The sequence below is a fragment of the Eschrichtius robustus genome, chromosome 19 (assembly GCF_028021215.1).
Source record: "Eschrichtius robustus isolate mEscRob2 chromosome 19, mEscRob2.pri, whole genome shotgun sequence".
In the NCBI taxonomy this organism is placed as follows: Eukaryota; Metazoa; Chordata; class Mammalia; order Artiodactyla; family Eschrichtiidae; genus Eschrichtius; species Eschrichtius robustus.
In genome coordinates this window covers 28,393,701-28,420,980 of record NC_090842.1, presented here as the reverse complement: position 1 = coordinate 28,420,980, position 27,280 = coordinate 28,393,701, and the positions used below count along the sequence as shown (strand labels likewise).

General features: G+C 45.9%; 2 protein-coding genes across 3 annotated transcripts; one reads left to right on the top strand and one right to left on the bottom strand.

Annotated features, from left to right (window-relative positions):
- Positions 1–475: 475 nt before the first annotated feature.
- CIAPIN1 (cytokine induced apoptosis inhibitor 1) lies at positions 476–14,068 on the bottom strand. Of its 2 annotated transcripts, none has more exons than XM_068527586.1 (9): positions 13,969–14,068; positions 8,858–9,039; positions 7,884–8,036; positions 6,415–6,494; positions 4,816–4,978; positions 3,302–3,375; positions 2,305–2,420; positions 1,731–1,812; positions 476–1,205 (listed from the first exon to the last, which is right to left on the bottom strand). In XM_068527586.1, the coding sequence occupies exons 2-9, from the start codon at positions 9,012–9,014 to the stop codon at positions 1,095–1,097; spliced, it is 936 nt and encodes a 311-aa protein (XP_068383687.1). In that variant the 5' UTR covers positions 9,015–9,039; positions 13,969–14,068; the 3' UTR covers positions 476–1,094. The 2 variants fall into 2 exon arrangements, with proteins under 2 accessions (XP_068383687.1, XP_068383688.1); XM_068527587.1 differs by having other exon boundaries at positions 6,415–6,491.
- Positions 14,069–14,077: 9 nt separating this feature from the next.
- Positions 14,078–27,280, top strand: COQ9 (coenzyme Q9). Its single transcript, XM_068527585.1, has 9 exons — positions 14,078–14,203; positions 16,486–16,654; positions 17,817–17,952; positions 22,828–22,970; positions 23,230–23,314; positions 24,379–24,483; positions 25,758–25,913; positions 26,214–26,267; positions 26,576–27,280. The coding sequence occupies exons 1-9, from the start codon at positions 14,134–14,136 to the stop codon at positions 26,609–26,611; spliced, it is 954 nt and encodes a 317-aa protein (XP_068383686.1). The 5' UTR covers positions 14,078–14,133; the 3' UTR covers positions 26,612–27,280.

The window sequence follows — 27,280 nt, the reverse complement described above, 5'->3', positions numbered from 1 at the left end:
CCACAGGGTCTTCAGAGTCAAGCCACACCCATAACTAAAATCCACCAGCAGGGACCAGGATAAGCAAAAGCAAACAGAGGATCAAGTCAAGTTTCAAGGACAAATACCAATGAACACTTTTCTTTATTGTCAAAATAGAAAAACCCAGGTCTCTTAAGTCCACAATGATCTCTCTCACTATTTGGCAAGATCAATTCCAAGTCTGTGTTGGTGGGGAACAAGAACAAAGGGTCTCCTGCTCAGAGATTTATTGTTGGGTCAGACTTCTGTCCTGCTTCTCTCTAAATGCTCACCAACCTGGACTCTTCTAAAGTAGATGGAGAGAGGCCCTGATCTGTAAGTGTAGGACTGGCCCCATGTGGTGTGACTCAGTCGCTCCAGAAAAGAGTTTTGTGGTCCCAGGTGAGCCTGGATGGCTGTGTCAGACATTACGCGTAAACACACACACAGACATATCCCCTCTTCACAGCGAATATACATTAGTACGTAAGTTTAATACCTGGAGATTAACAGAAATGACAATAGGACACAGATGCAACACAGTAAAACAGGGATGGGGGGGTAGGACTGGAGGGGGCAGAGGGACACTGGATATGATCACAGCAACCAAGAAGTGACTCCCTTAGTGCTCTGAGGGCATGAGACACTTGCCTCTTGTCACCAAGAAAATTGCATGGTGAATAAACCACCAACTCTGGAAGATAAGCCGTGGCACTACTGCGGAGCTTAGAATGGGGCGGGGCCCTCTCTGTCACACTGTTAATACTCAAGGATGGCGGGCTCGGAGAGTGTTACGAAATGTCAGCATTCTGACCTGGGGAGAGGGGCCTATTTGGGATGCGCCCCGTTTACCTAACACTGGGTGAAGGAGGTCCCGACTCAGGGTAACAGGGCCCCGGGTACCCCGGTGTTGATCTGTAGCAGCACTCCACACCACTGCGCCCAGCCAGCTCCACTCTGTCCACTGAGCACGCTCTCCGCAGTGGCCCTAAGCCAGAGTGAGCCAATCGAGAGGAGATGGGAGGAACCACGCGGTGGGATGTGAGGGGCAGGAGCTGGCGGAGGAGCAGGTGTGTCCCAGGCCGGGCCCTCCCCTAGGCATCATTGAGGTTGCTGTCACTCAGGAGCACCTTCTCCCCAGGTCTGAAGGCCGGCATCCCAAGGTAGGGGCAGCTGGCACAGCGGAAAGCATCGCCCAGGTAACACTGTTGGAAGAAGAGACCGTCATACAGGGAAGCCAAGTGTCAGCTCTCCCAGAGATACAGGCCAGAAGAAAGGGATCCCAAATTTCATAGTATGGCCACAGCGGCCTGAAGAGAATGACTGGGTACATTTGTAGGTCCAATTGGGATCCAAATACTAAGAGTCTTTAAGATCTCTGATTTCATGAAAGGCAAAAGTCTAGAGAAGTTCCTTAGGCGGACATACTTCTATATTCTCAGCAGTTCAAATCATAGCCACACTCAGCAAATGGCTGAGTAGCTAATCAGGCCCAATGTGAAGCAGAAAGAAAGGGGCCAAAAATAAGAAATGACAAGCACCTCCCCTACGGGCATGAGTGTGCTACCCACTCTTAGGAGATAACCCCTCTTCCCCATCACTACCTAGAGACATGTTCTCACATGTTCACCTATTATTAAAACACCTGGGCAGTGAATTCTGTAGAGCTGGAGCTGATCTGTGTTTAGTTTAGGCCTTTGTGAATACTGAGTAATCAACCAGATACTCACGTTCCCACAAGCCGACTTGGGCTGGGAGCTTATCTGGTCCCTCGACTTCTCTCTTTCCAGTTCTTCTGCGAGGCCACAGGTGCTGGAGGAAAGTTAGCAGCTGATGAGTGGGATCTGCCACCACCCAGAAACTCCAAATCCTTGACAGACCTTTTCCCTGGGAGCCTTCACAGATATGGAGTATTGACCTTTCCTGGCCTAGTCAGGTTTGGGCTCCACAATTATTGTTTGGAGATTCACACATAGACAGTAAACTATCTAAAAAGCCAGGAAAGATTAGCACAAATTTGGGAGACTGGTAGCCTCTTGTAAGGAGAGGGAGGGAGATGCAGCTGAGGGAGCACGCAGAGGCGACTTCTAAGGAACAAGTCATGTTCCAGATTCTTAACCTGGGTGATCAGTACATGGGTGTTCATTTTATTATTCTTTAAAATGTACTTATTTAGCATACTCTTCTACCGTCTGATACATTTTACGATAAAACATGTTTTAGTAATTGTAAAGTATAGCGATTCCTTGATAATCAGAAGCTGCTGGAAGCAGCCTGGCAGCCTCTTCTCACCCCAAGGCTTACCAGTTCTTGCAGGCCTTCCTCTTTTTCCCTTCCCCACAGGAAGCAGCCCGCAAGGAAGCTGGGTCTGGCTTCTTCATATCTTCTGGATCCAGCAGTTCATCTGAGTCAATGAGATCCTGGAGAATGTTTGAAGCCATTAATGACACAGTCATGGTCTCTGCTAATGAACAGGTGAAGTGGTCACAGGCCACAGTAGCAGTTCGCCCATCTACGTAGAAGGCACCCATCGTCCTACCTGGGCTTGATCATCACGCCCAAGCTGACCACATAGTGAGTACACTACGTGCACAGAAGCTGTGTTAGTCTGTGAGGGGGCTGGGAACTCATTTACGATGTGTAGAGAATAAGTGTGAGGAGGGCAGGGCGGGAGGGAGCAGGAAGAACAAAGAGAGAAGTGTTATATTTATGTGAATATATAAAGGGTTGTCATGTGAGAAAAGGGAATGAAATATTTTCTATATAATTCCAGAGGAAAAGGCAGATAATGATATATACACTTGTGTAATTCTTCGATAATCGTGTAGACAGTTAATCTGTAAGCTCTGTGAGGGCACAAACCATCGCCTAGTTTGCTTACCACTCTAACTTCAATAGTTGTAGGAATGAAGAACTTTATTACAGAAAGCACTGATCTGAGATGGAAGAGCATTACTTTTAAGACAGTGAGCATTTGGTGACGTACCCAGACGAAGGAGCCAAAAAATATTTTAGCTGACAAACTCTTTTCAGGTTTATGCATGCCCACAAGAGTCTTTAATATATCACATGAAGTGAGAACAAGAAAATCTGCGGGGGGAAAGATGCTGAAAAAGAAATTTAAAATGCCACTAATGTGGAGTTTCCTTCTGAGTCAAAAAATGCCAGTGGCAGGCACAGCCACAAGTCTGGACTTTAAATGCTTTCACACCTACAAACCCAGAGAGGCCACTCCAAACAACATTCCCACCCAAAGTGGGGCTTAAAAGGAAGCAATCAGGTGGCCACAGTGCTGACTCACCACGCTCTCATCCTCCATATCATTGGCCGAGAGGGTCCAGAGCTTGGCAGCTGCAGGGTCCACAGCAGGCTTCCCTGAATCCAACCAATAAAAGAAAACAAGCTCCAGAAAAGCAGCTGGAAACAAACTCCAAGCACATGTAAGTGCTTTCTACTGAGGCTGTGTAGGGAACACACTGGACCGGCGGTCAAAAGACTTGGGTTCAAGGCCCAGCTCTACCACTTATAAAGGCATGAGCGGGACCCATCACTTTATGGTAATAAAAGCCATCATTTGTTAAGCACTTGCTTTGTGCCAGATACTACATTAAACATTTTACATACATGATCTAATTTAGTCCTGCTCACCATCTTATGAGGAAAGTTCTTGTCATCCTAATTTTATAAATGAGGAAAGAGGTTTAGATACTTAGGCCAGTTACACACAGCCACAAATACACAAGTACAGACAGAGTCTACCTAACGATTTTAACTTCCGCTCCATATTGCTTTCTCCTCCTTCTCTTAGTTCCCATCCCTAGAACATGGGGCTAATAGGATTCCCCATACCCACTGCAGGAGATTTGAATATTAAACAAGAAACTGTGCCAAAAAGCATTATAAATAGCAAAGCTCCGGTCTCATGTATACCTGTTACAGACAAGAAAATGAGCTCAAGAGCTGATGGCGGCTGTGTAACAACAAATCAGTAGCAAATCACACCTCCTGATTCTCTGTCTGGGCCTGAAAGAGCTGAGGGTTCAGCGTGGGCCAGTCCACGAATGGGCCTTGGGGGGTAAGTGCACCCCCCAGAGATCACTGTCACAACTGGATGCTCAGATCCCCCACAGGGCAGGTCATCTAAGCTGCTCCTACCCATTCTGGAACTGTGACTCCAAAGGTTAGGATGCTAAAGGATTTCTTGAAGATTTAGGCTGGACAGTCAAAACAGAGCGGTGTGAATGTACCTGTAAATTTTTGCATACCTCACAGCTAGGATAATTTTTCTCAACTCAGGCATTAAAAAATAGTGATAGGAAGGGTGAGAGTGGTGACAAAGGGTGGAGTGCAATCTTCTGAGAAGAGATATTTTTATGTGTCTTAAGATCCTCCAAGAAAAGCTGACTTCAGTGGCACAGAGAAAAGGACACATGGGAAGAGGAAAAGCACACTCTTATCTGCCATGACCGCCACTGTGAGGTCTTCTGAGGGTAAATGTCATTATTCTGGGGTCTGGAAAGACTTCATTAACTAATGAAGCTATGGGAGTCTGACCTCTAGAATCTGGAGGCCTCAGTGTCCTCTGGTGCAGAAGAATGAGCTGAACTAGGTAATATCTATGCATCATTTCAGTTTTGGATCTGAATATGCCCAGGACAACAGTACATTAAGCATTCTTCCATTTGGAAATGAGGGAAATTAAGGAAGGGAATGATCCTCTAAAGATATCACCACCTCATTCAGATCTCTGGCTCAGTTTTTAATAGGGCCTTCCAGACCCACTCAGACAGAACAATGTCCCTAGGCCAGTCTCACCGGAAGACTTCTTGGTAGTAGAAAGCTTAAGTTGGCTAGAAGAACCCACTTCAAAATCGGGCTTTTTTCCTGTGATCTGCACAGAGAGCAGGCTGTCACTGTGGTAACCCAGGTGTTCTCGGACAGACTGAATCTCCTCGGGGCTCAAGAACTTGCGCTGCAGCTGAAATTCAAGATATCAGAGGATTAGGCCACACTTCTTCTACAGTATGATGGTGTACTATGTCCCCCTCACAGGTGTCAAATGCTCACATCTGTAGTAAGCACACAACAGCAGGAGATCACAGACATTGCCTCGTGCCTCACGTTCAGTTTCTCACTGATCAGGACCCTAGAGTGTAACTTCTGTCTACATGTTTATGTTGAGCCTGCCCCTTGGAGAGTTTTATCAAATATCTGTCTATTAGGTACAAGGCACTGTGCGAGGCATTGTGGAGGTTGTAACGATTATGATTATCAAGATGAATCGGACATGTTGAAGAGGCTGTTGAATGGAATCGAAGCCTGTGGTGGGGGAGCATGCCCGCAGTAAAGATGCCAGAAATGAATGAAATACGCAGTAGAGAAAGAGAACCACAGGGGGAGGGAAATGCTTTCTATGTTCCTTGGTAAGAAGCTGGGGGCGCCACCTCTATGTCCGACAACTATGGAACTGCTACATAAACCACAGTCCATCTAGAGCACTGAATGTCGTTCCATCATTAGTAAGAAAGTGGGTCCATACACTGAGGTGGATAATGTCGAGGCCAGCTAAAGGTGGGAAAAAGTGCGAGTGACTGAACACTGTATACATACGACCTTATTTACATTAAAAAATGTGTATACACACAAACACCCTTGTAAATACATAAAAAGAAGTCTGAACAGCCACACCAAAAAATGTATTGGTGGCTCCCCCTGGGGAGGAAAGTGTAAGCAAGGCCTGAGATGTCACTTTATATTCTTCAGTCTTAACTGTATTTTTATGAACATCCCATATTTTTGAATAAAAAATGGAAGAACTTTAACTAAAAAGAAAAATAAGAAAGGGTAGGCGTGAAGAAACTGAGGCCCTAGGTCATGTACAGATCAATGGTATAACAGCTATCGTGGTGTAACACCTCTCACACAAGAAAATTTCAGCACTGGAGAAGAATGTAGAACCATAAATACCTCTATTTAATGTTAATATTTCTAATGAATTGTCAGAAAAGGATTTCCCCCTCCAACCTATTCTAGCCTCCCACCAAAAAGCTGAGGAAAATACAGGCAACTGCCCTTCACTTAGGCCTAAGATTCGTGTCCACTAAGAGATGTGTTGCTCTCTCCCTGCCTCAGTGGTCACCACTAGTACTGAGACCAAAGTATGTCCCAACCCACATGGGCCCAAGCTGAGTCTCTTCAGAGGAGATTGATTTCAGAGGTTTCGTCCTTCGAGGCATCTGGTTTCTCACATGCAAAGCCCTTGTCAACTTGTTTCCTAGTTGAGTGACACTGATCACCTCACCTTCAGGGTTGTTATTTCTCCCAGATTCTCTCTGTATCGTCTGACAAAAGAGATACTGGGTTTAGTCACCCAAGGCTTAAATTCCCAGCAAAGAAGGTCGTCTACAAACATACCTCTTTTACTTCCACAAGACCAGAAAGAGTCAGGGCTGAACACAGCTTAGATGCCGTCTTCACTTTGCTATTGTTAACTGCTAAGAGGAAAACCCCAGTTAATAGCTTTATAGGTCAAAGCAGGAAAAATAATAAAGGCTCTCTCCTATTCAGGTCAGCAGGCATTAAAACAATAATAACCTATTCTGTTCAGTGTATATATATTTTAGTGATAGTATTTCAATTGGACAAATCCTTTTGGTTGTTCAAAGTGCTCTTACTGATGCTCTTGTCATATAATAATTCCATTATTATTGTTTCATATCACTCCCTGTTTCTTTGAAATACCTAACCTTCCAGGGGCTGTTGGATAATGACCAAGAGGCTGAGAAACTGTAAAGTATACAAGTATCTCCATATAGTTCCGACAGACACTGTGTTTAGTCACCCAAGGTTTACATCCCAGCAAAGAAGGCTATAGCTGCTATTAACATCACAAGCTTATATTTCCACATAAATGCCTTTATACATTTCAACATACTTTTATTTATATTATTTGATGAAATAAGTCATCACATTTTGACAGAAAGTCTAGTTAAAAATGCTAAAAATCTAGAATGATTCTGACAGCTTTACCACTGAGCAAAAAAGACGTTTTTATTTCTTGGATTCTATCTTTACTTTCACATGAATCAACACTTAGCTCATCACTCTCAGACTTCTAGTCACTATTTTTTAACTTTTTAGTTTGAAATAACTATAGATGCACAGGAAGTTTAAAAAAAAATGTTCAGAGAGGTCTCAAGGAGCCTTCACCTCTTCTCTCCACGATAATATCTTACACAACTATCATATAATATGAAGACCAGGAAATTGACACCGATAGTCCACAGAGCTTATCCAGATTTCACCAGTTTTACAAACACTTGTTTGTGTGTGTGCGTAGTCTTCATCACCACAAGGAACCCTCACACCACCCCCTTTACAGCCTCACGTACCCCCTCCCTCCCATTCCTAACCCCGACGATGGCCAACCTGTTCTCTGTCACTATAACTTTGTTATTTCAAGAATGTTATATGAACAGAATCATACAGCATCTAAGCTTTTGAGATCGGATTTCTTTCACTCAGCATGATTCCTCTGAGATTCATCCAAGTTGTTGCATGTGGCAATAGTTTGTTCCTTTTTTACTGCTGCATAGTTTTCCATGGTGTGGATGCACCAGTTTAAGCATTCACCTGTTGAAGGATCCAGCCATTTTCAGATGAGCAGTTTCCTTCTATTTTACTACCTAATGGGTCAAAGATCACAATTTATTCAGATGTGTTGGTTCAGAGTTTTACAATAATTCATCCCTTATCCCTAAGGATAAGGTTCAGTATAGGACTGTTGATCTCCAAATTATACCTCCTTCTCAGAGAGATGCAGTAAACATACCTAAAGATTCAACCCTGTTAAACTCTAGTCTTTCAAGTGAAAATTTCCTTACCTACAGCTGTCTCTACTGGCTCTTTCAGAAAAAGACATCCACTAGGCCGAAGGATCCGGGCCATCTCAGCCAAAATCTCAGCACTGTGCAGAGTGGTGCTTCCAGGAATTATACCCGACAAAATAACGTCAAAGCTAGATTCTTTGTGGGCAGCTGAAAAGAAGGAAGACTTTAATCAGCAATCACCTGGGCCCCAGAATCTCCCAATCCCTCCCAAGTCCCCACAAAGGCTACATGCGTGGCCTAGTAGAATAAACAGCTACCTGTTCAGCAAATGCTATTACACCACCGTTACTAGCAAGAGGGGCAAGGACACTGCTGCCCTGCTCTCCCTCAGTCTTACTAACTTCATCTGCTTTTGTATGCTCAGGGGAAAAAGTAAAAAAGGAAGGTGGACAAAAACCAAGCTTTTTTAAAAAATGTGGAACAGCTAATGAGAAATAAGAACTTACTTATACAAATCATCAACTATACTCCTAAGTCCACTGTATCTCAACTGAAAAAACTACTATCATGTGCCACCCCCCAAAAAAAACCCCAGCTATTGGGCTTCCCTGGTGGTGCAGTGGTTAAGAATCCGCCTGCCAATGCAGGGGACATGGGTTCGAGCCCTGGTCCAGGAAGATCCCACATGCCGCGGAGCAACTAAGCCCGTGCGCCACAACTACTGAGCCTGTGCTCTAGAGCCCGCAAGCCACAACTACTGAAGCCCGTGTGCCTAGAGCCTGTGCTCCGCAATAAGAGAAGCCACCACAATGAGAAGCACGTGCACCGCAATGAAGAGTAGCCCCCGCTCGCAGCAACTAGAGAAAGCCCGCGCGCAGCAACGAAGACCCAGCACAGCCAAAAATAAATAAATAAATTTAATTAAAAAATAAAAAACAACAAAAAACCCAGCTATCAAGGAACGACAAGAAATGCAGCACCGCCATCAAAACTGCCCTCCCTGTAAGACAACCTGGGTAGGTACTTACACTGCAACAGCTGGTTGATATTTTCCACAGACACTCGGCCCTCATCGCCAGTTAAGGCTCGAAGCTTATCCACCAGATCTTTTAGAGCCTCCATCGGAGATGACTTATCCCAGACCACTGCCACAAACTGGCCAGCTGAGATCCCAAAATCTGCCATTCCTGCAGTGCTGTGGACCTAAAAGCTATGGGCCAAAGGAGAGTCAAGAGTGAGCAGAGACAAAACGCAATTCAATCCATGGGGTACCACCAAATGTGATTAGAATTGCAACCTAATTCCGACCTCCCACCAGGGAATGCTGACCACATTAGAAAACCTCACTGTAGATACCAGAGTGTGAATAAATAAACCCATTATCCCAAGGTTTCATAACCCCAACATTCCCAAATATGGCAGGTGGCTTCCTTGGTGAGAATCCTGACTGGGCAGTCAAGTAAGGAGGTTGAAGGCACAAATATTATTTTCTCTTTGGTATGAGACAACTCAGCTTGAACAGAATGTAAAACACACCGGACATTAATTAGGCAGAAGTATGACTCAGCAAGGGAGGCAAATAAATTGGCTGATATAACCCAACCACAAGCTTAGTGTTTTTTTAAAAAGATACAACATATGTAAATTTAGCAAACTGAATAATGATATTTTCCCATTCATCAAGATATGAAAATTCAATTCTACTGACTCTGCATTGATCAATAGTATCTATTATCTCTATCTCTAACAATTAATATTAGCCAGACTCTTCAAAGCATTTTACCTACATTATCTCAATTGAACCTCAGTACAACCTTAAACTAGATATTACTCCCATTTTACAGTCAGGAAACAGGCTGTTGACTTTGCCCAGGTCACACAACTAGCAAGTGTTGTGTGGAAAAAGTAAAAGCTGGGATCTGAATCCAAGTCTATATGACTGTAAAACCCATGCTTTTAACCTATGGAAATTTCCTCCTGCTGGGGTCAACTTTCTCTTTGACTTGATACTCAGATGAGTATAGAATGTCCTCATGATGCAATCAGGTCAGGAGATAGCAGTCTACTCAGTTCCCCATTTCTTTCTTAAACATTAATGACTCCAAGTCCCCGGCTTCGGACAGCTCTACCAAATGACATGAGACCAAAGCTGTGGGTGAGGGATCACACATAGATGGGTCTTAAGCCGAATACTTCTGTATTCTGCAGAGGTGGCTAACCCAGTGACAATTACGCCACCACAGACACTCCAGGACCAAGTTTAAGTCAGGCCTACACACTCTTCCTTCTTTAAAAATGTTCCCTTCAGGGACTTCCCTGGTGGTCCAGCAGTTAAGACTCCGTACTCCCAATGCAGGGGGCCTGGTCCGATTCCTGGTCAGGGAACTAGATCCCGCATGCCACAACTAAAGTCTCCGTATGCCACAACTAAAGATCCCGCATGCTGCAACGAAGATCCCACGTGCTGCAACTAAAGACCCAGCGCAGCCAAATAAATAAATAAATCTTAAAGAAAAAAAAAAAAAAAGACATGTGAAGCAATCTGAGTGCAGAATCTTTAAAAAAAAAAAAAATGTTCCCTTCAAATGACTTGCTCCTCAGCCTACAAAACATGCCTAGGTCAGCCAGTCATCCTTAAATACTGTAGTACTTTGATTTTGCTGCTCATTTCCTAAGGCTTTTATTTTCTAGAGCAAAATCAAAACTCTTCAGTCTTCTGGATTCAGGTGCTCCGTAATCTGGCTCCACCTGTATCTCCCACCCCCCCAAAGTGAATCCTTCCTTGTTGTATGAAAAATCTTGGCATTTTCACTCTATCATGCTTTTTATCTGGTTCCTTCCTTGTGGAATGCCCTCTTTATTATCCTAACCTGACTGCATGCTGTGGTAAAAGGATGCCAAGTGTTATCAGATAAACAGGATTCCTTAGTCATTGAATTGTGGTTTTTAAATCCCTAAAAAGCACACAATCAAGAACTGAAACTTTAAGCTTTCAACTGTAACATGATGTTGAGGAAGAACCCTTACAAATCTTTCAAGTGAACAACTTGGGATCAATCTCACATTTAAGAACCAGCTGGGGAAGATAGGAATATGGATTGCTGGGTATGAAGTTATAAGAAATAAATGATCTCCTTCTAGAATGATGCTGGAACAGGCTCTCCCTTGGGACAACAGAAAGAGATGAGAAGGTCCCTTCCCACTACTACAACCTTGCACTATACTCACAGAAAAATCCTCCTGGAAGAACCGAGGGGCCAAAGGCTACTCATTAACTAGAGAAACACAAAAAGCCAGACGTCGAGACCTTTTCAGCAAACTTAATGGAGGCAGGGTTTTATTTGTTTATTTTTATTTTTTTGAATTTTTTTTTTTATACAGCACGTTCTTATTAGTTATCCATTTTATACATATTAGTGTATATATGTCAATCCCAATCTCTCAATTTATCAGGCAGAGTTTCAGAGAGCACAGGTTTCGAATACAGATGAACTGGGGTTCTACCTATCACTAGATCTTCTATTTATTAGCTACATGACAATGGATCAGTGATTAGCCTCTTTTCTCATTAACAAAGTAAGAAGAATAATCTTATATTTTGCAAGGCTGCTGCAAGAAGTAAATGAGAAGATAAAAATATGCAATGTACTCAGCAGGACCTGGCACACAGAGCTCAATAAAATAATGTTCTAAGAGAACTCTGAGCCTCCACTTCTCCGTGGCCAGTTTATCTGCCTTTGCTTCAAACAGTCCTATAAAATCTTGTTCCTCCTCCTCAGCCATACCTGCTGGGAGGACACCCCGGGGAGAAATGTGAAGCTGCTTTTTTATTGTTAAAATTACACAACATAAGAGCTGCACTTTATGACATCTTATACAGTACTCCAGTGGGATTGTGTCTGTAAATCAGAAGAGTGGAAAGTGCTTTGTTTTCCATATCCCCCCAAACTAATCTTCTATGGCAACAGGGAGCTCATAAAATACATTTATTAAACATTAACTCTCAAAAAGACACAGCCACCACTTTCAGTCAGCATATTCTAAATAAAATGGGACACAATGTTCTTTTAAATATCTAAAAGCCAAAGTGTGATACTATTCATCATCAGAGTTTTATGTTGTTGTCAATGTCTTTTCTAAAAAAACAAGGAAAAAATGTCTGGCACCTAAGTCAACATACTTAGAAGTGTGACTCAGAGCCCAGTTTCATAAATAAAAAGAGGTGGAATAGAAGTCATTGTCACATCACTGGACTTGTTAAGCATCTCTCCAACTCTGACTGCTGCACACACATGCCCACAGCCCTTCTAAAATGTTGTGGGCAGGCAGTGAAAGCAGATGTCTGAGAACAACTTCTGGAGATGCACTTGTTTATTTTTAAGGCACCTAGTAAACATCAAATCCTGAGCATTTGGCTCCTTTTAAGGATGAAGAGGGCCAAAAGAAAAAAAATAAGATTGAAGTTTGGGTATCAGTTCAAACCAAGGATCAAATCCTTTTAAGTCAAATGCATAGAAAATTCTAAGAATACTGACAGCTATCAGAAAGAAAAATTTAATTAAAATGAACTGACCAAAGCGCGTGCACTTGCACACACACACACACACACACAGAAAAAAAGGTGACAATCTGCAAAGAAACAGTAAACTCAAAGGAAAAGAAATAGAAGACTTTGTCTCCAGGCAATTAGGTGTGTGTCAAACTTAAGGGTTTCAGGAAGTATATCCAAGTGCTAGATTTTCCACAGGAAAGATTCATTCGAAGATGAGTGGACAGGGGCTTCCCAGGTGGTGCAGTGGTTGAGAATCCGCCTGCCAATGCAGGGGACACGGGTTCGAACCCTGGTCTGGGAAGATCCCACAAGCCGCGGAGCAACTGGGCCCGTGAGCCACAACTACTGAGCCTGCGCGTCTGGAGCCTGTGCTCCGCAACAAGAGAGGCCGCGATAGTGAGAGGCCCGCACACCGCGATGAAGAGTTGCCCCTGCTCGCCGCAACTACAGAAAGCCCTCGCACAGAAACGAAGACCCAACACAGCCAAAAATAAATAAATAAAAAAAAAAAAAAAAAAAAAAGATGAGTGGACAGAACTCAGAAAACAAAACCTCATGGAGAGATCAGTAGTGCTTTACCGAAATCCAGAAATATGGATCTGAAATTTTAACATTTGGGGAGTAGTTTTGGCTTAGGGGGAGGCTTCCCCACACTCACGCAGGGGAGAGGAACAGGTTCTGAAAAGGTTGATAAGGAGTGTGCAAAAATACAAAGACAAGGGTCTAACTGCACAAAACTTACAGGATGGCATGCTTAGCTCCAGCTGTTGGTTATCCCTCACCCCAAACCATTTACTTCTTCCGACTATTATGAAGCCTTCCCTGGTGATAGGTTTCCCAGTGAGGCGCTCCGCATTTACATATCTGCTCAGTGACTAGTCCATGACCTCCCTGAGTCACGCAGAGCTTGGCACTCAGTGTCAGCATAAAGGCCACCAGCCTTTCCCAAACTTGCAGATCATCCAAATCACCCGGGGGCATTTGTTAAAATAAGATTCCAGGACTACATCCAGATGTACTGAATCAACTCTCCAGGAGAAAGACCTCGGTATCCGATTTATTAACAAACGTCCTGATGGTTTTTCCAATCTGGCAAGTTTGGGAATACTCAATTATATCAACTCAACACTTTGGAGGTTCAGGGAAGTCAAAGGTTCAAAATTACAACCTGGGGGGTCCAGGTACCCCCAAAGACGGAAAGTTCGGCTTCCCTGATGTTTGCGAAGAGGAACTGAGACTCAAGGTCACAACAGCTGGCTACTAGCAGAAGCGGGTCTCAGACTCTGGTCTCCCGGGCCCCAGCTCAGCGCTGTCCCCAGGGGCCTCAGGCCGGGTCCGGCAGCGCGGGAGATAAGGCAGCCCGGGAAGAGCAGAAGCCACCACGCCAGGAGCCCGGGACGAGGAAGGACGGGCCCGACCCCTCACACCGGCTTCCCCCGAGCGAAAGCCCGCTGTGGTCCTCAGGGAGGTGGCCATAGCCACGTTTCCGCCGAAGGACGGGGCTGGGGATGGGAAATGAGAGGACGTGGGGCAGAGGGTGGGCCGGAGGGGAAGGTCGGGCTCTCGGACCACCTGGTGATCGCTCACCTGCCGCCCGGGGCTCGCTCCCGGCTTCTCAGCATCGGCCGGCTCCGCACCTCGCGCCTCTCGCGAGAGGACGAAGCTCCCGCTGCGCGGGGAGGGCGGAAGTGGCCATGCAGCTGACTCGGTGCTACACGGCGCGTCGCTGTAGGCAGCTTGCCCGCTTCCAAGATGGCAGCGACGGTGTCTGGCGCGCTCGGCCGGGCGGGGTGGAGGCTCCTGCAGCTGCGGTGCCTCCCCGGTGAGAGGGCGGCCGATCCCGGGAGCGGGGAGGGAAGGGGAGGGGGCGCGAAGCCGACCTGGGCTGGGTGAGGGGCGGAAGAAGCCTCATGGCGGCTCGAGAGCAAGGTGAGGTGAAGGGCATAGCGGCTCGCGCCGGCGCCTCGGGCTTGAAGTGGCCGCCTGGCTGGCTTCTGACCCCATTCTCGACCTGTGAGGAGCGAGAGCATCAGGGAAGAGCCTGTCACTCCCATTTCATGGAGTTGACGCAGCCCGAGAGAGGGGTGTGGGTGCCCAAGGTCACACAGCTCGGTCGGTTGCAGACTGGCACACTTGTACCCAGTCTCTTAACTCCATTGTCAAGTCCCTGGGCCCTGATCCCGGGAAACAGACACAGAGAGCGCCTAGTCTACTTATTCCCCAAGTCAGTCATTTCCCCACCTCTTCAGTAATTCTTCAGTATCCTCGTACCACCTTTGCCACCATATAGTCAGTATTTTTGTTTATACGTCTGATTTCGTAAAAACATAGACGTTTACTTAAAAGAGGAAACTTTATAGCACTACCATAAATGGAAAACCAATGTCACCTTCCACAAATAGAACGTATGAATTAACATATTAACATAAATATATAACTAATGAAATAATATTCTCCTGTATTTCACCTAAAATCTTCTCGTGGACTGCAGTGGTTCTGCAATACTGGTTTGGGACCTCCCAGCTCCTTTTAGAAGTTTTATGAATATTTGGTCCGTTTTTTTCTGTACATATGCTAAAATAATTGATATTTTCACACATACGTGCTGTTTCTTTTAAAAATCATTTTTTTCCTGAGTTGGTCCATAGATTTTTAAGAAAATAAGTGCTGTTTTGTTGTTTTTATACAAAGCTCCAAACTAAATATGTTCAGTAAAAGTAAGGCCTATGACCCAGAAAATCTACTTCGAGGTATTTACTCAACAGAAATGAAAGGAAAATGTCCACGAAAAGGTTTGAACAAGTATATTCATAGCGCCTTTATAATAGCCAACAGCCCAGGTGTTCAATAAAATAGTGTTTCTTAGTGGAATGCTACTCAGCAGTAAAAAGTAACAACCTCCTGATTTTCACAGAAATATGAATCAATCTAAAAAATATTCTAAGCAAAAGAAGTCTTATGCATACACAGGACACACAGTATGATTCTATTTAGCTGAAATTCTAGGACAGGCAAGACTAGAATGAAAAATTCAGAATAGTGTGGGTGGGGAATAACTGGGAAGGAATAAGAGGGAACTTTCTGGGGTGATGTTAATCTCTAGATAGGGGTTCAAGTTATGCAGGTGTATACATTTGTCAAAACTCAGAATTGGCCCATTTAAGATTTGTGCATTTCATTGAATGTAAATATCACCTCAATAAAAGAACAGTAAATATTCGATAAATATTGAACTCTAGTTAATGATGTGCATGTTGAAATGTTTCAAGATAAAGAATTCTGAAGTCTGCAACAAATGCATCAAAAAAATAAGATGGATTGGGGAATTCCCTGGCGGTCCAGCGGTTAGGACTCGGTGCTTTCACTGCCGAGGCCCAGGTTCAATCCATGGTTGGGGAACTAAGATCCCACAAGCCGTGTGACATGGCCAAAAAAAAAAAAATAAGATGGCTTGATGTATGAAGAGTGTGATGGATATACAGGTGTTCATGCCACAATTCTTTCCACTTGCTTGTATGTTTGATTTTTTTTTTATAGTAAAATGCTGGGAAAGAAAAAAGTAATATGAGCCTTTGCTTAGGAAATACAATACTGTACTTTTCAAAAGCCCTTTCCTAAAGTAAATGGGTGTTGCAATATTGCAGATGAGAAAACAGAGACACCACATAACCATTAGGGAGTCAATACTGAGACCTTCTAATTTCTAGTTCAGTGCTCTTGCCATGATATATAAATATATAATGTTTTCAAGTCACTTTCATTTTTTTGTTTGGGCCTCACAACACTCCTGTTGAGTAAGTAGAGATTATTTCTCTTAATTTGCGTATTTTAAAGTCATGCTCATTGGGGTGAAATGGTTTACCCATTAACACACAGCTGACAAATGATGGAAACATGCCTAGAAGACAGGTCTTCCGTTTCCTGGTTCATGCTTTGCCACATCATGTCGAAAGGTTCCCAGTTTACCCAAGAATTTTGTCTGGGATCCAACACTTGGTTCTGGTTTTCCTCTGCTTTTCTTCCTCCCCATCCCTCATACCACTCTGGGTCTCAAAGGGTCTTCTCTGGTGAGTGTCCCTGGCTGACCAGCTCAGTTTGTTTCAGTGTCCCGCTGCCGACCAGCCCTGGTGCCACGTGCCTTCCATGCTTCAGCTACACAGCTGAGCTCTTCAGATCAGCAGAAGCAGCAACCTCCCCCCTCTTTTTCTCAGCAACATTCTGAGACACAGGGCACCGAAGAACCCAATCAGGAGTCTTCTCGTTCACCCCCCAGGTAGGCAGTAGAACCCCAGTCCACCCATTTCTGACTACTTTGTGTGCTTGGGTGAATCTCTTCTTCTCCTTCCTCTAGCCTCTCTGTTCCCTTCACACCTTTTATCATTTTCAGCCTTATCTTTGAAAAGAACCTGTTGTTTGTTTGTTTTATGAAAACAGTGCCTGTACATTCTAAACAATACAAAGAAGTTCACAAAAGTAAAAAAATTATCAGAAATCACAAACCTAGAAATAACTCTGCTAACATTTTTGTGAATATCCTTTTCTCTAACGTATTTCATATATAACCCTGTATATATTATAAATGATTAATTACACTGTACACTATACATGCTGTTCCAGAACCTGTTTGTTCACTCAACAGTACGTTTATAATGTCATTTCACAATCTATATTATTTTAATGGTTGCATAGTATTCCAGCAAATGGCAGTACCAAAATTTATTTGACCTATCTTTTATTGATGGATATTTAGATTTCCTTCACTGGTATGAAAAATAGTGTGATAAAGTAGATGGTTCTCTCAGCAGTGGGAGCACTGAGTCAAAGGCTATGCACATTTTACATTTCATTACACATGTGAGGCCAAATTGCCCTCCAGAAAGGAAATAATAATTTACATCTCCATTAGATGTTTCGTCTTTACTTAGCCCTGCCACTGAGAAGTTCCTCTAGCTCTGAAATTAGAGTGTTCCCAGTCATTTTTCTGGTCTCCCAATGAAAGTAGTTTTCATTTCAATTCAACAAATATTGTTTGAGGATCTACTTTGTGCCAGGCCCTGTGAATAATGTAACCGTTGTCCCTGTCCTCAATGGAGTTACAGTTTGGTACAAATCCAGATAAAGAAACAATGCGGTAAGGCTCTACACTGGGAAATCCAGGGTGCTGTGACAGCATGTACCTTCCTATCACCTGACCTCCTCGCTCATGGTTCCTTTCTCTCAGTGGCTCTATGGGAGGCGATGGATGATAGGATTTTTGCTCTGTTGGCATGCAAACACTGATACTGACACATAAGTAAATGTCCTCTCAGCATGTGCTGAGAGGAGGCACAGAACCTGCGGTTTCTGACCCGGCACGTGTTGCATGCCAGGCAGCAGGCGGTGAGGTGAGGTTTGCCGGGCTCTGTGCCCATGCCTCTCTTGCATTTGGGCCTCAGGTACACAGACCAGGGCGGTGAGGAGGAGGAGGACTACGAGAGTGAGGAGCAGCTGCAGCACCGCATCCTGACGGCAGCGCTGGAGTTTGTGCCCGCCCATGGGTGGACAGCAGAGGCAATTGCAGAAGGAGCCAAGGTGGGTATGGGTGCGGGCGGGGCAGCCTGACCAAGATCAGCCAGGAGGGAATCACAGCAGCCAGAGCAGAGGGCTTTCTTCCAGCCCAGCGCAGAGCCCCAGAGCTCCTCACTGCTGTAAGATTTTCTGGTTTTGTTTTGTTTGTTTTTCCCCAATAGGGTAGAAATGGCTTTATTTTTTAATTATTTTTCAATATAAAAAGAATATACCATGGAGTTAGTTCTTGGGAGTTAGGTTCTAAAGGCAGCTCATTAGGCAAGAATTGCTTATGATCAAAACTGCCATATTTCATTGACTCTAAGATGCCATTGGTTGTAAGAAGCACCCTTATTTTATGCGTCACTAAAAAAGAAAAAGGCTGTCTGTTAAACTGTGATACATCATCAATTTATGATTCACACTGATTGTTTAAAATGAAAAAAAAATGGAGATCCTAGAATTGACAAAATGTGGTGTTTGAAAACTCCCAAGAAGGCACCACCTTGGAGACCAGCACACCTCATTTTTCTATGTAAGTCTAATAATCAGTGTTTCCTCCTGCAGTGGAGCAGCCTGTTCCTTTAGATTAAGCCATAGGCTCATGTTGAGGCCTCGTTGTGCAGAATCATCAGGCATAGCCACATACCATCCTATGAAAGGTCTGTGAGGATGGAGACTGATGGAATTGCAGATTCACATCTCCCACCCCAAGCACGTGAGATATCTGCTCCTGAAATGGGACAGTGGGCAACTTTGCTGCTTTATTTAAATTTAACTGTTATTTCTCTTGTCTTCTCTCACTCTCCCAAGAGCACATATGGTAACAGAAGTCACGTAAGTGAAATGTGTATACTATATGATTCCACTGTGTGCTCACTGTGAAAGCTTTGAACAATACGAACAGATATAAAAAAGAACTTAAAAATTGTCTGTGATAACAAAGATCAACATTTTGATCTTTCAAATTAGAAAAAAGAAAACCTTTCATTTATTAATCATTCACTCTTTAAATATTTATTGAACAGAGAGTGTGCTAGGTCCTAGGGGCATCATAGTAGTCAGGATGGGCAAAGTTCTGCCCTTGTTGAGCTTCCAGTCTGGTGACATTAATCAAATATATACAAATACATATTTATAAAATGTGGTAAGGGCTATCAGGAAAAGGTGCTATTGTGACATGCAGTGGAGGGACTGAATCTAACTCGGGGTGGGGTGAGAACGTGGTGAGGAAAGGCTTTGGAACTGAGAGCTGAGGAATGAGAAGGCTTTACCTGATTTGGTGGGGTGGGGGATGGACAAGTCCAGACAGAGACACAGCATGTGCAGAGTGGAAAGAAGCCTGCACATTAGAGGAACCGAAGAAAACCATCATGCCGAGAGTCAGGAAGAGATCTGAGCTGAGTGAGGCTGGGGAAGGGTCAGTTGAGGCCACATCAGGCAAGGTCCAAAGGTCATGTTGAAGAGTTAGGCTTTCTTTTATTCTAAGAATAATTGGAGATATAGAATTCAATTTGACATTTCAAAACCATCACTTTGGCTGCTGGATGAAAAAGTACTGGAGTCAGAGAGAAACTGGGAGCTGCTGCTCGTCATCCAGGAGAGATGAGGGCTTTCTGACCTAGAGCAGTGGCAGTGAACGTGGAGACAAGCGGGTAGATTTGGTGAGAGAATACCATAGGAGGGAGTGACAAAATGCCACCAGAGCTGCCTGCCGGTTTGCATGCGTGGGTACGTGGTGGTGCCGTTTTCTTAGCTTAAGGCCACTGAAGAGCCAGGTTTGAGGAAGGCCCATGGGTACAGTCTTGAGCTTTGTTGAATATGAGGGGTCTTTGGGTCGGCCAACGGGGGATCTCAGCATACAGGCCTGAAACTGGAGGAGCTGCCCGGACTGGAGTATATGTTGGGGCATAATCCACATATGTATGTGGTCATTAAACCATGGGAGTGAGTGAGATTGCCTAGGGTGGCATGAATGTGCCTAGAGTGTCATGTGAAAAGAGAGAGGAGTCTAGGTCCTCAGGGACCACTGACATTTAAGGGTGGGGTGGAGCAGGGTGGGGTGGCAAAGAAGACTGAGGCAGAGGAGCCTGCGCTGGAGGCAAAGCAGGAGAATGTGGATGAGGCAACTAGACGTCGGTGACCGCAGCGGCAGCCGTTTGAAGGGAGTGCAGGTCCGAAATAATGGGTGGGTCGAGGAGTGAGTAGAGGTAAGGAAGTTCAGAGGCGTTTGGCTGCGAGGGGGAGAAGAGAGCTAGTATACTAAGCAGGGGAAGTGGGCTGGAAGTTTGAGCATGTTTGAATACTGGCAGGAGGGCACAGAAACACCGGTGACGGTGAAGATACAAGAGAAAGTGGCAAAATAAAAAACGTGAGGTTCCTTGAAGGCAAGGATTATGAAATCCAGGAAACAGGTGGAAAGACTAGCCTTCGATGTATTAGGGGCAAAGTTGGAGAAGACAGCTGCAGGCTTAGTTTCTAGAAGAACCTTTAAGGAGTTCCCAGGGGATGGCTTCTGTTTTCTCTGTGACATAGCTGTGATTGTCTCCTGATCCTGAAGTTAGGAAACAGTGGGAGGAGACAGAGGTTCAGAGGCAGCAGAGAAGGTTTGAGAGAATCATTACAGAAAGGTGTAGAACCAGGAGAGGACAGAAGTGTAACAGGATTGTTTGGAAAAATCTGATTCTACTGAATATTCTATGGTTAAATTTTTTACTCTTTTTCATATGCTTTTTTCACTCTGCATATCTCCATTCATATGGCTGCATAATACCTATTGCATTTACTTGAGCTCAATTGATAAACATTTGGGTTGTTTCCAATTTTTTAATATTATAAACCTATTTGTACGACAGATTTAAGTACATTTCTGGTTGGTTTCTTTAGGACAGATTCTGAGAAGTGGAGTTGGTCTTTCAGGGAGTGCATCAATCAGAAGAAATCACACCAGTTACTCGAATAGAGAGAATTTAACACAAAGAATTGTTAACTAGATGTGAAATTGGTAACCAGGTAACTGAAAGGATAAAAAGAACACTAAGGTATCGTAGAGGTAGCACCTGCAGGGAGGCGCTCTCATCCCCAGGGCTAAGGAAACAAAGGGAAGAGTCGGAATGATTACAACTAGGAGCTTGAAGGAGAGTCCCTGTGAAGGTGAAACTCCGACCTCTCAGGAGGAGGCGCTCCTCAGCAGCTGCTGGTGTCGCTGACCTTGGAGGAAGGGTCCCCTGGGGCTGGCACTTGACCTCTGGGGTTGGGGAAATGGCGGAGCGGTTGGGAGGGCAGGGAGAGGATGGTGGCTCGATGAAACTAGGTCTGCACCTGTTGAGAATACTGCAGACTGGGTTCAGCTGCTGCCACTGGACAGAACTGCTGCCGTGGTGAAGGAGGGCGCTGCTCACGCAGACCACTAGCGGACAGGAAGTAAACTGCGAGGAGCCAGGCCCTTCCTCCTCCTCCAGCCTTGCAGTCTCCCTCTAGAGACCCTATCGGCGGAGCTAACCTGGGGCCAGAAGTGTGGCTTGCAGAGCCCCAGCCCCTGCGTCACAAAGCTGAGGTTGGAAGGGCAGGTTTGGAGCTGAGAGACAAGAGCTCAACAACTGGCCCAGGGAGTGTGTATATTTTCGAGGTTCCTGTTACATACATGTTAGAGGCAGTATAGCCTGGTGGTTAAGAGCTTGAAGCCTCGGTTTCTGTAAAATGTGGATGATGGTAATACCCACCTGCTGGCGTTGCTGTGGGGCTGCAGCAAGGTCGTGTATATAATGCGCTCAGCCATGCACCAGGCACACAGGGAGCACGCAGTCACCCTTAGTACTGGTGCTCCTGCGGCTCTGATGTTGAGGTGAATATTGCCAAACTGCCCTCCAGAAAGGCTGTGTACTTCCCCCAAAAGAGAGGCACTTTCCCAACGGTGGGAATTTAGAGTTAATGGTTTTTTTTGGTTCCTTTTCTGCCCTCTGTCCCTGCTGCCGTCAGGGTTCTCCCTCCAGTAGCTGCTCAATGAGTCCTGTATGTGAGGAATAGTAAAGGATCTCTGTGGCTTTGTTAACTCTTTGACAACTCATTAGGAAAAGTTTGTGAGGGACTTTCCTGGCAGTCCAGTGGTTAAGAGTCCGCGTTTCCAATGCAGGGGACACGGGTTGGATCCCTGGTCGGGGAACTAAGATCCCACATGCTGCGGTGTGGCAAAAAAAAAAAAAAAAAAAGTTTGTGAGGCTTTTTTTTTTTTAAACAACTGAGAGACCTACTTTCCAAGAGACTTAGGTTAAGTGAGTTGGTGAGGAAGAGAGTTATGAGCGCTCTTCCCAAGCCCCTTTTTATAATAGTTACAACTCTAGATTACAAGTGTCAGAACTCGAACTCAACTGGCTCAAGCAAGAAAGGGAGTGTTTGGCTCATTTAATAACAGAAAAGTCTGGAAGTAGCTCTGGCTCGGTGTTCTTAGATTGTTGCTGCTGGGAACTGTCTCTACAGCATATCTGCTTTGCTTTCCTCTCTGTGAGCTTCATTCTCAGCAGGGGCTTCCCATGCAGGACTAAAAATGGCTCAGCAGCCCCAGAGGAAAGAGGATACTTCTTTCCCATCGGTACTAGCAAAAGTGTGGAGGCGGCCTCGTAGGGCTGGATTTGGTCACGTGCACATTCCTGAACTAGTTGCTGTGAACTCCACTTATCTAAGTCTGGATCCCCTGCTTTGCATCACACCCAGGGGCTTGATGGAGTGTGGAGGGACTGGTGGTCAGCTTCTCCCAGATCACACGGACAAGAATGAAGAGTGGGGTGTCCCACTGAGAACCAAGCTGCTGTTACTAGAAGAAGAGGCACTAGTGATGAACAGGCGGCAGATGTCCGCTCCACCTGCCCGCCACTTTCCTGTTTTCCCTCTCCCCCTTTGTAGTCTCTGGGTCTCTCCAGTGCGGCTGCCAACATGTTTGGGAATGATGGCAGTGAACTGATACTGCATTTTGTGACCCAGTGCAACGCTCGGCTCACCCGTGTGCTGGAAGAGGAGCAGAAGCTGGTACAGCTGGGCCAGGCAGAGTAAGTCCATGGCATCACTGCTCGGGGTGGCAGCTAAGGTTCAAGGAGCTTAGGCGCCACCAGCTGTCCCCAGGAGGCCAATCCAAGCAGAGCCAAGAGAGTAGCACTGAGCAGCCCTGCTGCTCTGATGGGACTGAAATGTAGCTGCCTGTCTCATCAGGAGCTGGTGGGGCCCTCCCCACTAGGGCTGAGTAAACAGTGTAGCACCGAGCCCATGCCTTTGATCCAGAGACACACTGTTTTCTTTTCCCTCTTCCAGGAAGAGGAAAACAGACCAGTTCCTGAGGGACGCTGTGGAAACCAGACTGAGAATGCTGATCCCGTACATTGAGCATTGGCCTCGGGTACAGAGTCCATATCCAGGCCCCAGGGCATAAAGTATTCGTGTTTATGATCCTCAGCACCTTCACTTGGAGGGTCTGGCACACTGTTCAGAAGTTAGCTCATTCATCTCCACAAAACTCGGGATTCTCAGTGCACTTGGTAGAGCTAGGTTTCAGATTTGCGAGAGCCAAAGAGAGGACCTCTGAGCCATCTGTGTCTCAGTTCCTGGAAACGTGGGTGGCGTGGGTCCTAGATCACGTCCTGGGTGGGGTCTTAGTGGCCCGAGTGTGCCACCAGGTCTTCAGTGAGGAGGAATCCATGAAGGGGATTAGAAAAGTCAGAAGATTTTACTGGCCATCATCTTTAACAGGCCTGTCACATTCTAGATCTCAGGGAACTGGGACTTCTTTTCAGTATGTCAGTGTGATGCTTAGAGAATTGGAGTATTCATTCCAAGGGCTTCCCACCCCCCTTTTCTAAAGGTCCTTTTTTCCTGTTTCAAAGTGTGTCACAGTGCAGGCCATTCTCTCAGTTAAGAAACTCAAAGCACATCAGCACTGAGAGGGCCCACGGATCACCTAGTGTCCTCTGCCCAGCTGGGAGACGGTTGAGCATGTAATTTCAGCTGTGGGCCAGGTGTGAGGGAGTACAGTCCAGAGTCAAGTCCCGTCCCCTGCCCATGCTCACCACGCTTGATTTCCAGATCTCCAGCTTGACCCATTCCACCTCGCATTCCGCCCCCAGACTCCCCAACTATCCCTGCTTCTTTCTCCATGTTACAGAATGGGGTGCTCTCAGTACTCAAAGACACCAGTCTAGACCTGGCTGTCTGCATTCCCAAGTCCACGTGCTAGGGATTGAGAATCTGATTGGGTCATCTGAGGGTCGGATCTGCCCTGGCTCCCATTAGCTGTAGTCGGGAGCATTAGACGCCAGGAGCTCACACGAGTGGGTGGAGATGGTGAGTCTCAGAATGCGGGCTGGGCAGGCCCCCTTGCACACCTCCACGGAGAGGTGAGGCACCAGCCACCTAAGCGCTGCTGGTACCGGTGTGCAGTACCGCTCCCCTGTCATCTCTCCGCAGGCCCTCAGCATCCTCCTGCTCCCTCACAACATCCCGCCCAGCCTGAGCCTACTCACCAGCATGGTGGATGACATGTGGCATTACGCTGGGGACCAGTCCACTGACGTGAGTGCTCTCTGCAGGCCCACAGGCTACTGGGAAGGCTTGGATTAAGCATTTCCTCAGGAAGTTTGTGAAATTTCTTTGATAACAAATCCCTTCACGGGACTACAGTGTCATTCCCATCTTGGAGAGGAGAGGCTAAGGTATGAGGAGGGTCCCTCAACAAGCCACAGTGGGATGTAGGTCATCTTCATTCAGGGACCAGTGCTGTAGCCATGAACCATCGGTATTCCTTCCCCCCCTAGACTGGTGACAAGGCATCAGAGGGTCTTGTGATTGGATTGCCATTTTATAATCATTTCCCCCTCAGTCTTCTGTGATTTAGATTCTGTAGCAGACTCTCTCAGTGTGTGTCTTTTATGAGACTGATTTAAAAAAAAAAAAAAAGAATGCCATGGAGACACTCATTGCTTTAAAAAGAAACTCTCTCCCTGTAGCCCATGTTGGCCTGCTTTGCTAAGAGATCAATAAGCCTTTAAACAGGCACCAGGAAAGAATCTGACTTGTTAATGCTATCATATTTCTGGTAGGAAATTAAAAACATATATATATATACCTTCATAAAAGAAATTAATGTGTGATGGTACTTTGTGGAATCCAGGATGGGAGGCAAAAAGATGCTCCCACCACAGTTCTAACAAAGTGCTTTAATAAACTTCCATCGTGTGGGAATATACCACCAACAGAGATGATAGGAAAATGAAATTAGAAAGCTAAGAAATCAGAGGGATAAAACACAAAGCAGCCGAGCTAGTGCTCTAAAGAGTGGTTCGCCAGGACAGTCAGAAGTTGCTGAAGGACTTGAACTCTCAGCTCTTCCCAGGTATTCCAGTCTGTCCGTGATGCTGTCTCAGCCCTCACCTCACTGATGAACTCACGAAGGTTTGGTCATAACTGCCTGACCACGGAGCCTCCCTGGAACTTAGATGTCCCGAGACTTAGGCTTTTCACTGGCGTTTCCAAAGCCGAGTGAATGTAGCAAAATCACGTGGGGTGCTTATTAAACATCCAGATCCTGGCACTTATTTCAGACCTCCTGACTCTAAACTCTAAGAGGTTGGGCCCCGTAGCTTGCATGTTTAATCTCCCAGGTGATTCTGATACCCAGCCTAGTTTGGGAACAGCAGTCTTGTCTAGAGGGCCATGTGTATCTGTGAGGAAAAGAGGAAATCAGGAGGAAGCCCAGGAGTGCCAGTGGCTGTGGGTAGGAACTACCCAGACTTCCCCCAACCTGCAGCAATAGTGGTGACCCACCTCCCTGATGGGTTTCTTTGCAGTTTAACTGGTACACCCGCCGAGCAGCGTTGGCTGGCATCTACAGCACGACAGAGCTGGTGATGATGCAGGACTCCTCCCCGGACTTCGAGGACACTTGGCACTTCCTGGAAAACCGAATTAACGACGCTATGAACATGGGCCACACTGCCAAGCAGGTAGCTGGGGGCTCGGCGTTTGGGAAGCCTCCTCACTAGGCACACTGTCTTCCTTGGGCCGCACTGGTCACCTGTCTGTTCTCTTGCTCCCCTTTGACTTCAGGTGACAGTCCCCAGGGCCTTCCCTGAAAGCCACACTTGGCCCGTTTGTGATTGTGTTGTCCATAGGCTCTTCCTCCAGTACACAGAGCCTTCTTGACTCTACCTGTCGGGGCTAATAGGCCTACTGATGTGTCCTACCTGTCTCACCTTCGAGCTAGTGGTGGGGGCCTGAGAGAACCTGACTCTGACTCCTTCTAGGTGAAGTCCACCGGAGAGGCACTGGTGCAAGGACTCATGGGCGCAGCGGTGACAGTGAGTACTGCCCAGCTCATCCCTGCCCAGCCATTCTCACGTGTGTCACTGACCCCAAGTAGTTTTGTAGCCTTAAACTGGAAAGCTAATAATAAGACTGACAGTGGTTCAGTCCCAATCTCTAGATCCCAAGCACCCCACTTCTATTTTTTACTGGCATCAGGAAACAGTGCTCACTCCCGGGACCCTGGTACGTCAGATCTCTGCATCATAGGCACACATGCTGCCTTGGAAATCTCAGTCTTTCCCATTGGAGTCCTAGGGTCAGGGCAAGGTCTCATCACTCTCTGTTTCTATCCCTTTGTCAGCTCAAGAATTTGACAGGTCTAAACCAGCGCCGGTGAGCAAGAAGGGGTGTAAGCTAGAGTGCCCAGAAGAAAACCCAAGGATATATTTAAAGGGCTTTGAAACGTATGAGGTGCCATCCGTGAAACAGGGTGTTAACGAGAGAACACCGAAGGACTCTACACACTACCAGAACCACCTGGAAACCACAGGGCACTGGAGGATAGATACAGTTGTAGCCCAGGGTTGGGCCACTTTTTCAGTTCCTAACACCGGGCCAGACCTCCTGATGCCTTTCTGCATTGCAGCTGTGTGATTAAAAATGCAGCGCTCAATCAAGCATTCAAGCCACAGAAACCCAGCACGCCCCTGTCCCGGTCTCTCAGGCACCTTGATCATGTCTTAACGTGCCTAGAAATGCTCTCTGGGGCTCCCAGGTCAGAGTCAGGGTCTGAAGCCACCCCAGGTGGCAGCTCATCCACAGCACAGCACAGGCCTGTGCACCCAGAGGGAACCATGCTGCCCTTTCCTTCTCTGGTGTCCTGAGATGCTGCACTGGAAACCCCCTTGCAAGCTGCCTCACCTGAGACAGGTGCGTGCTGGACGGTGGTGCCCAGCCAGACCAGAGGTGTGATTCCAGGCCCTGTGTCGAGTTACACCAGCACGCGTTGCAGGATTATTAGTGAACTTAGAGTCTGTAAAAATTATAATAAATATGTTTGAAGCAA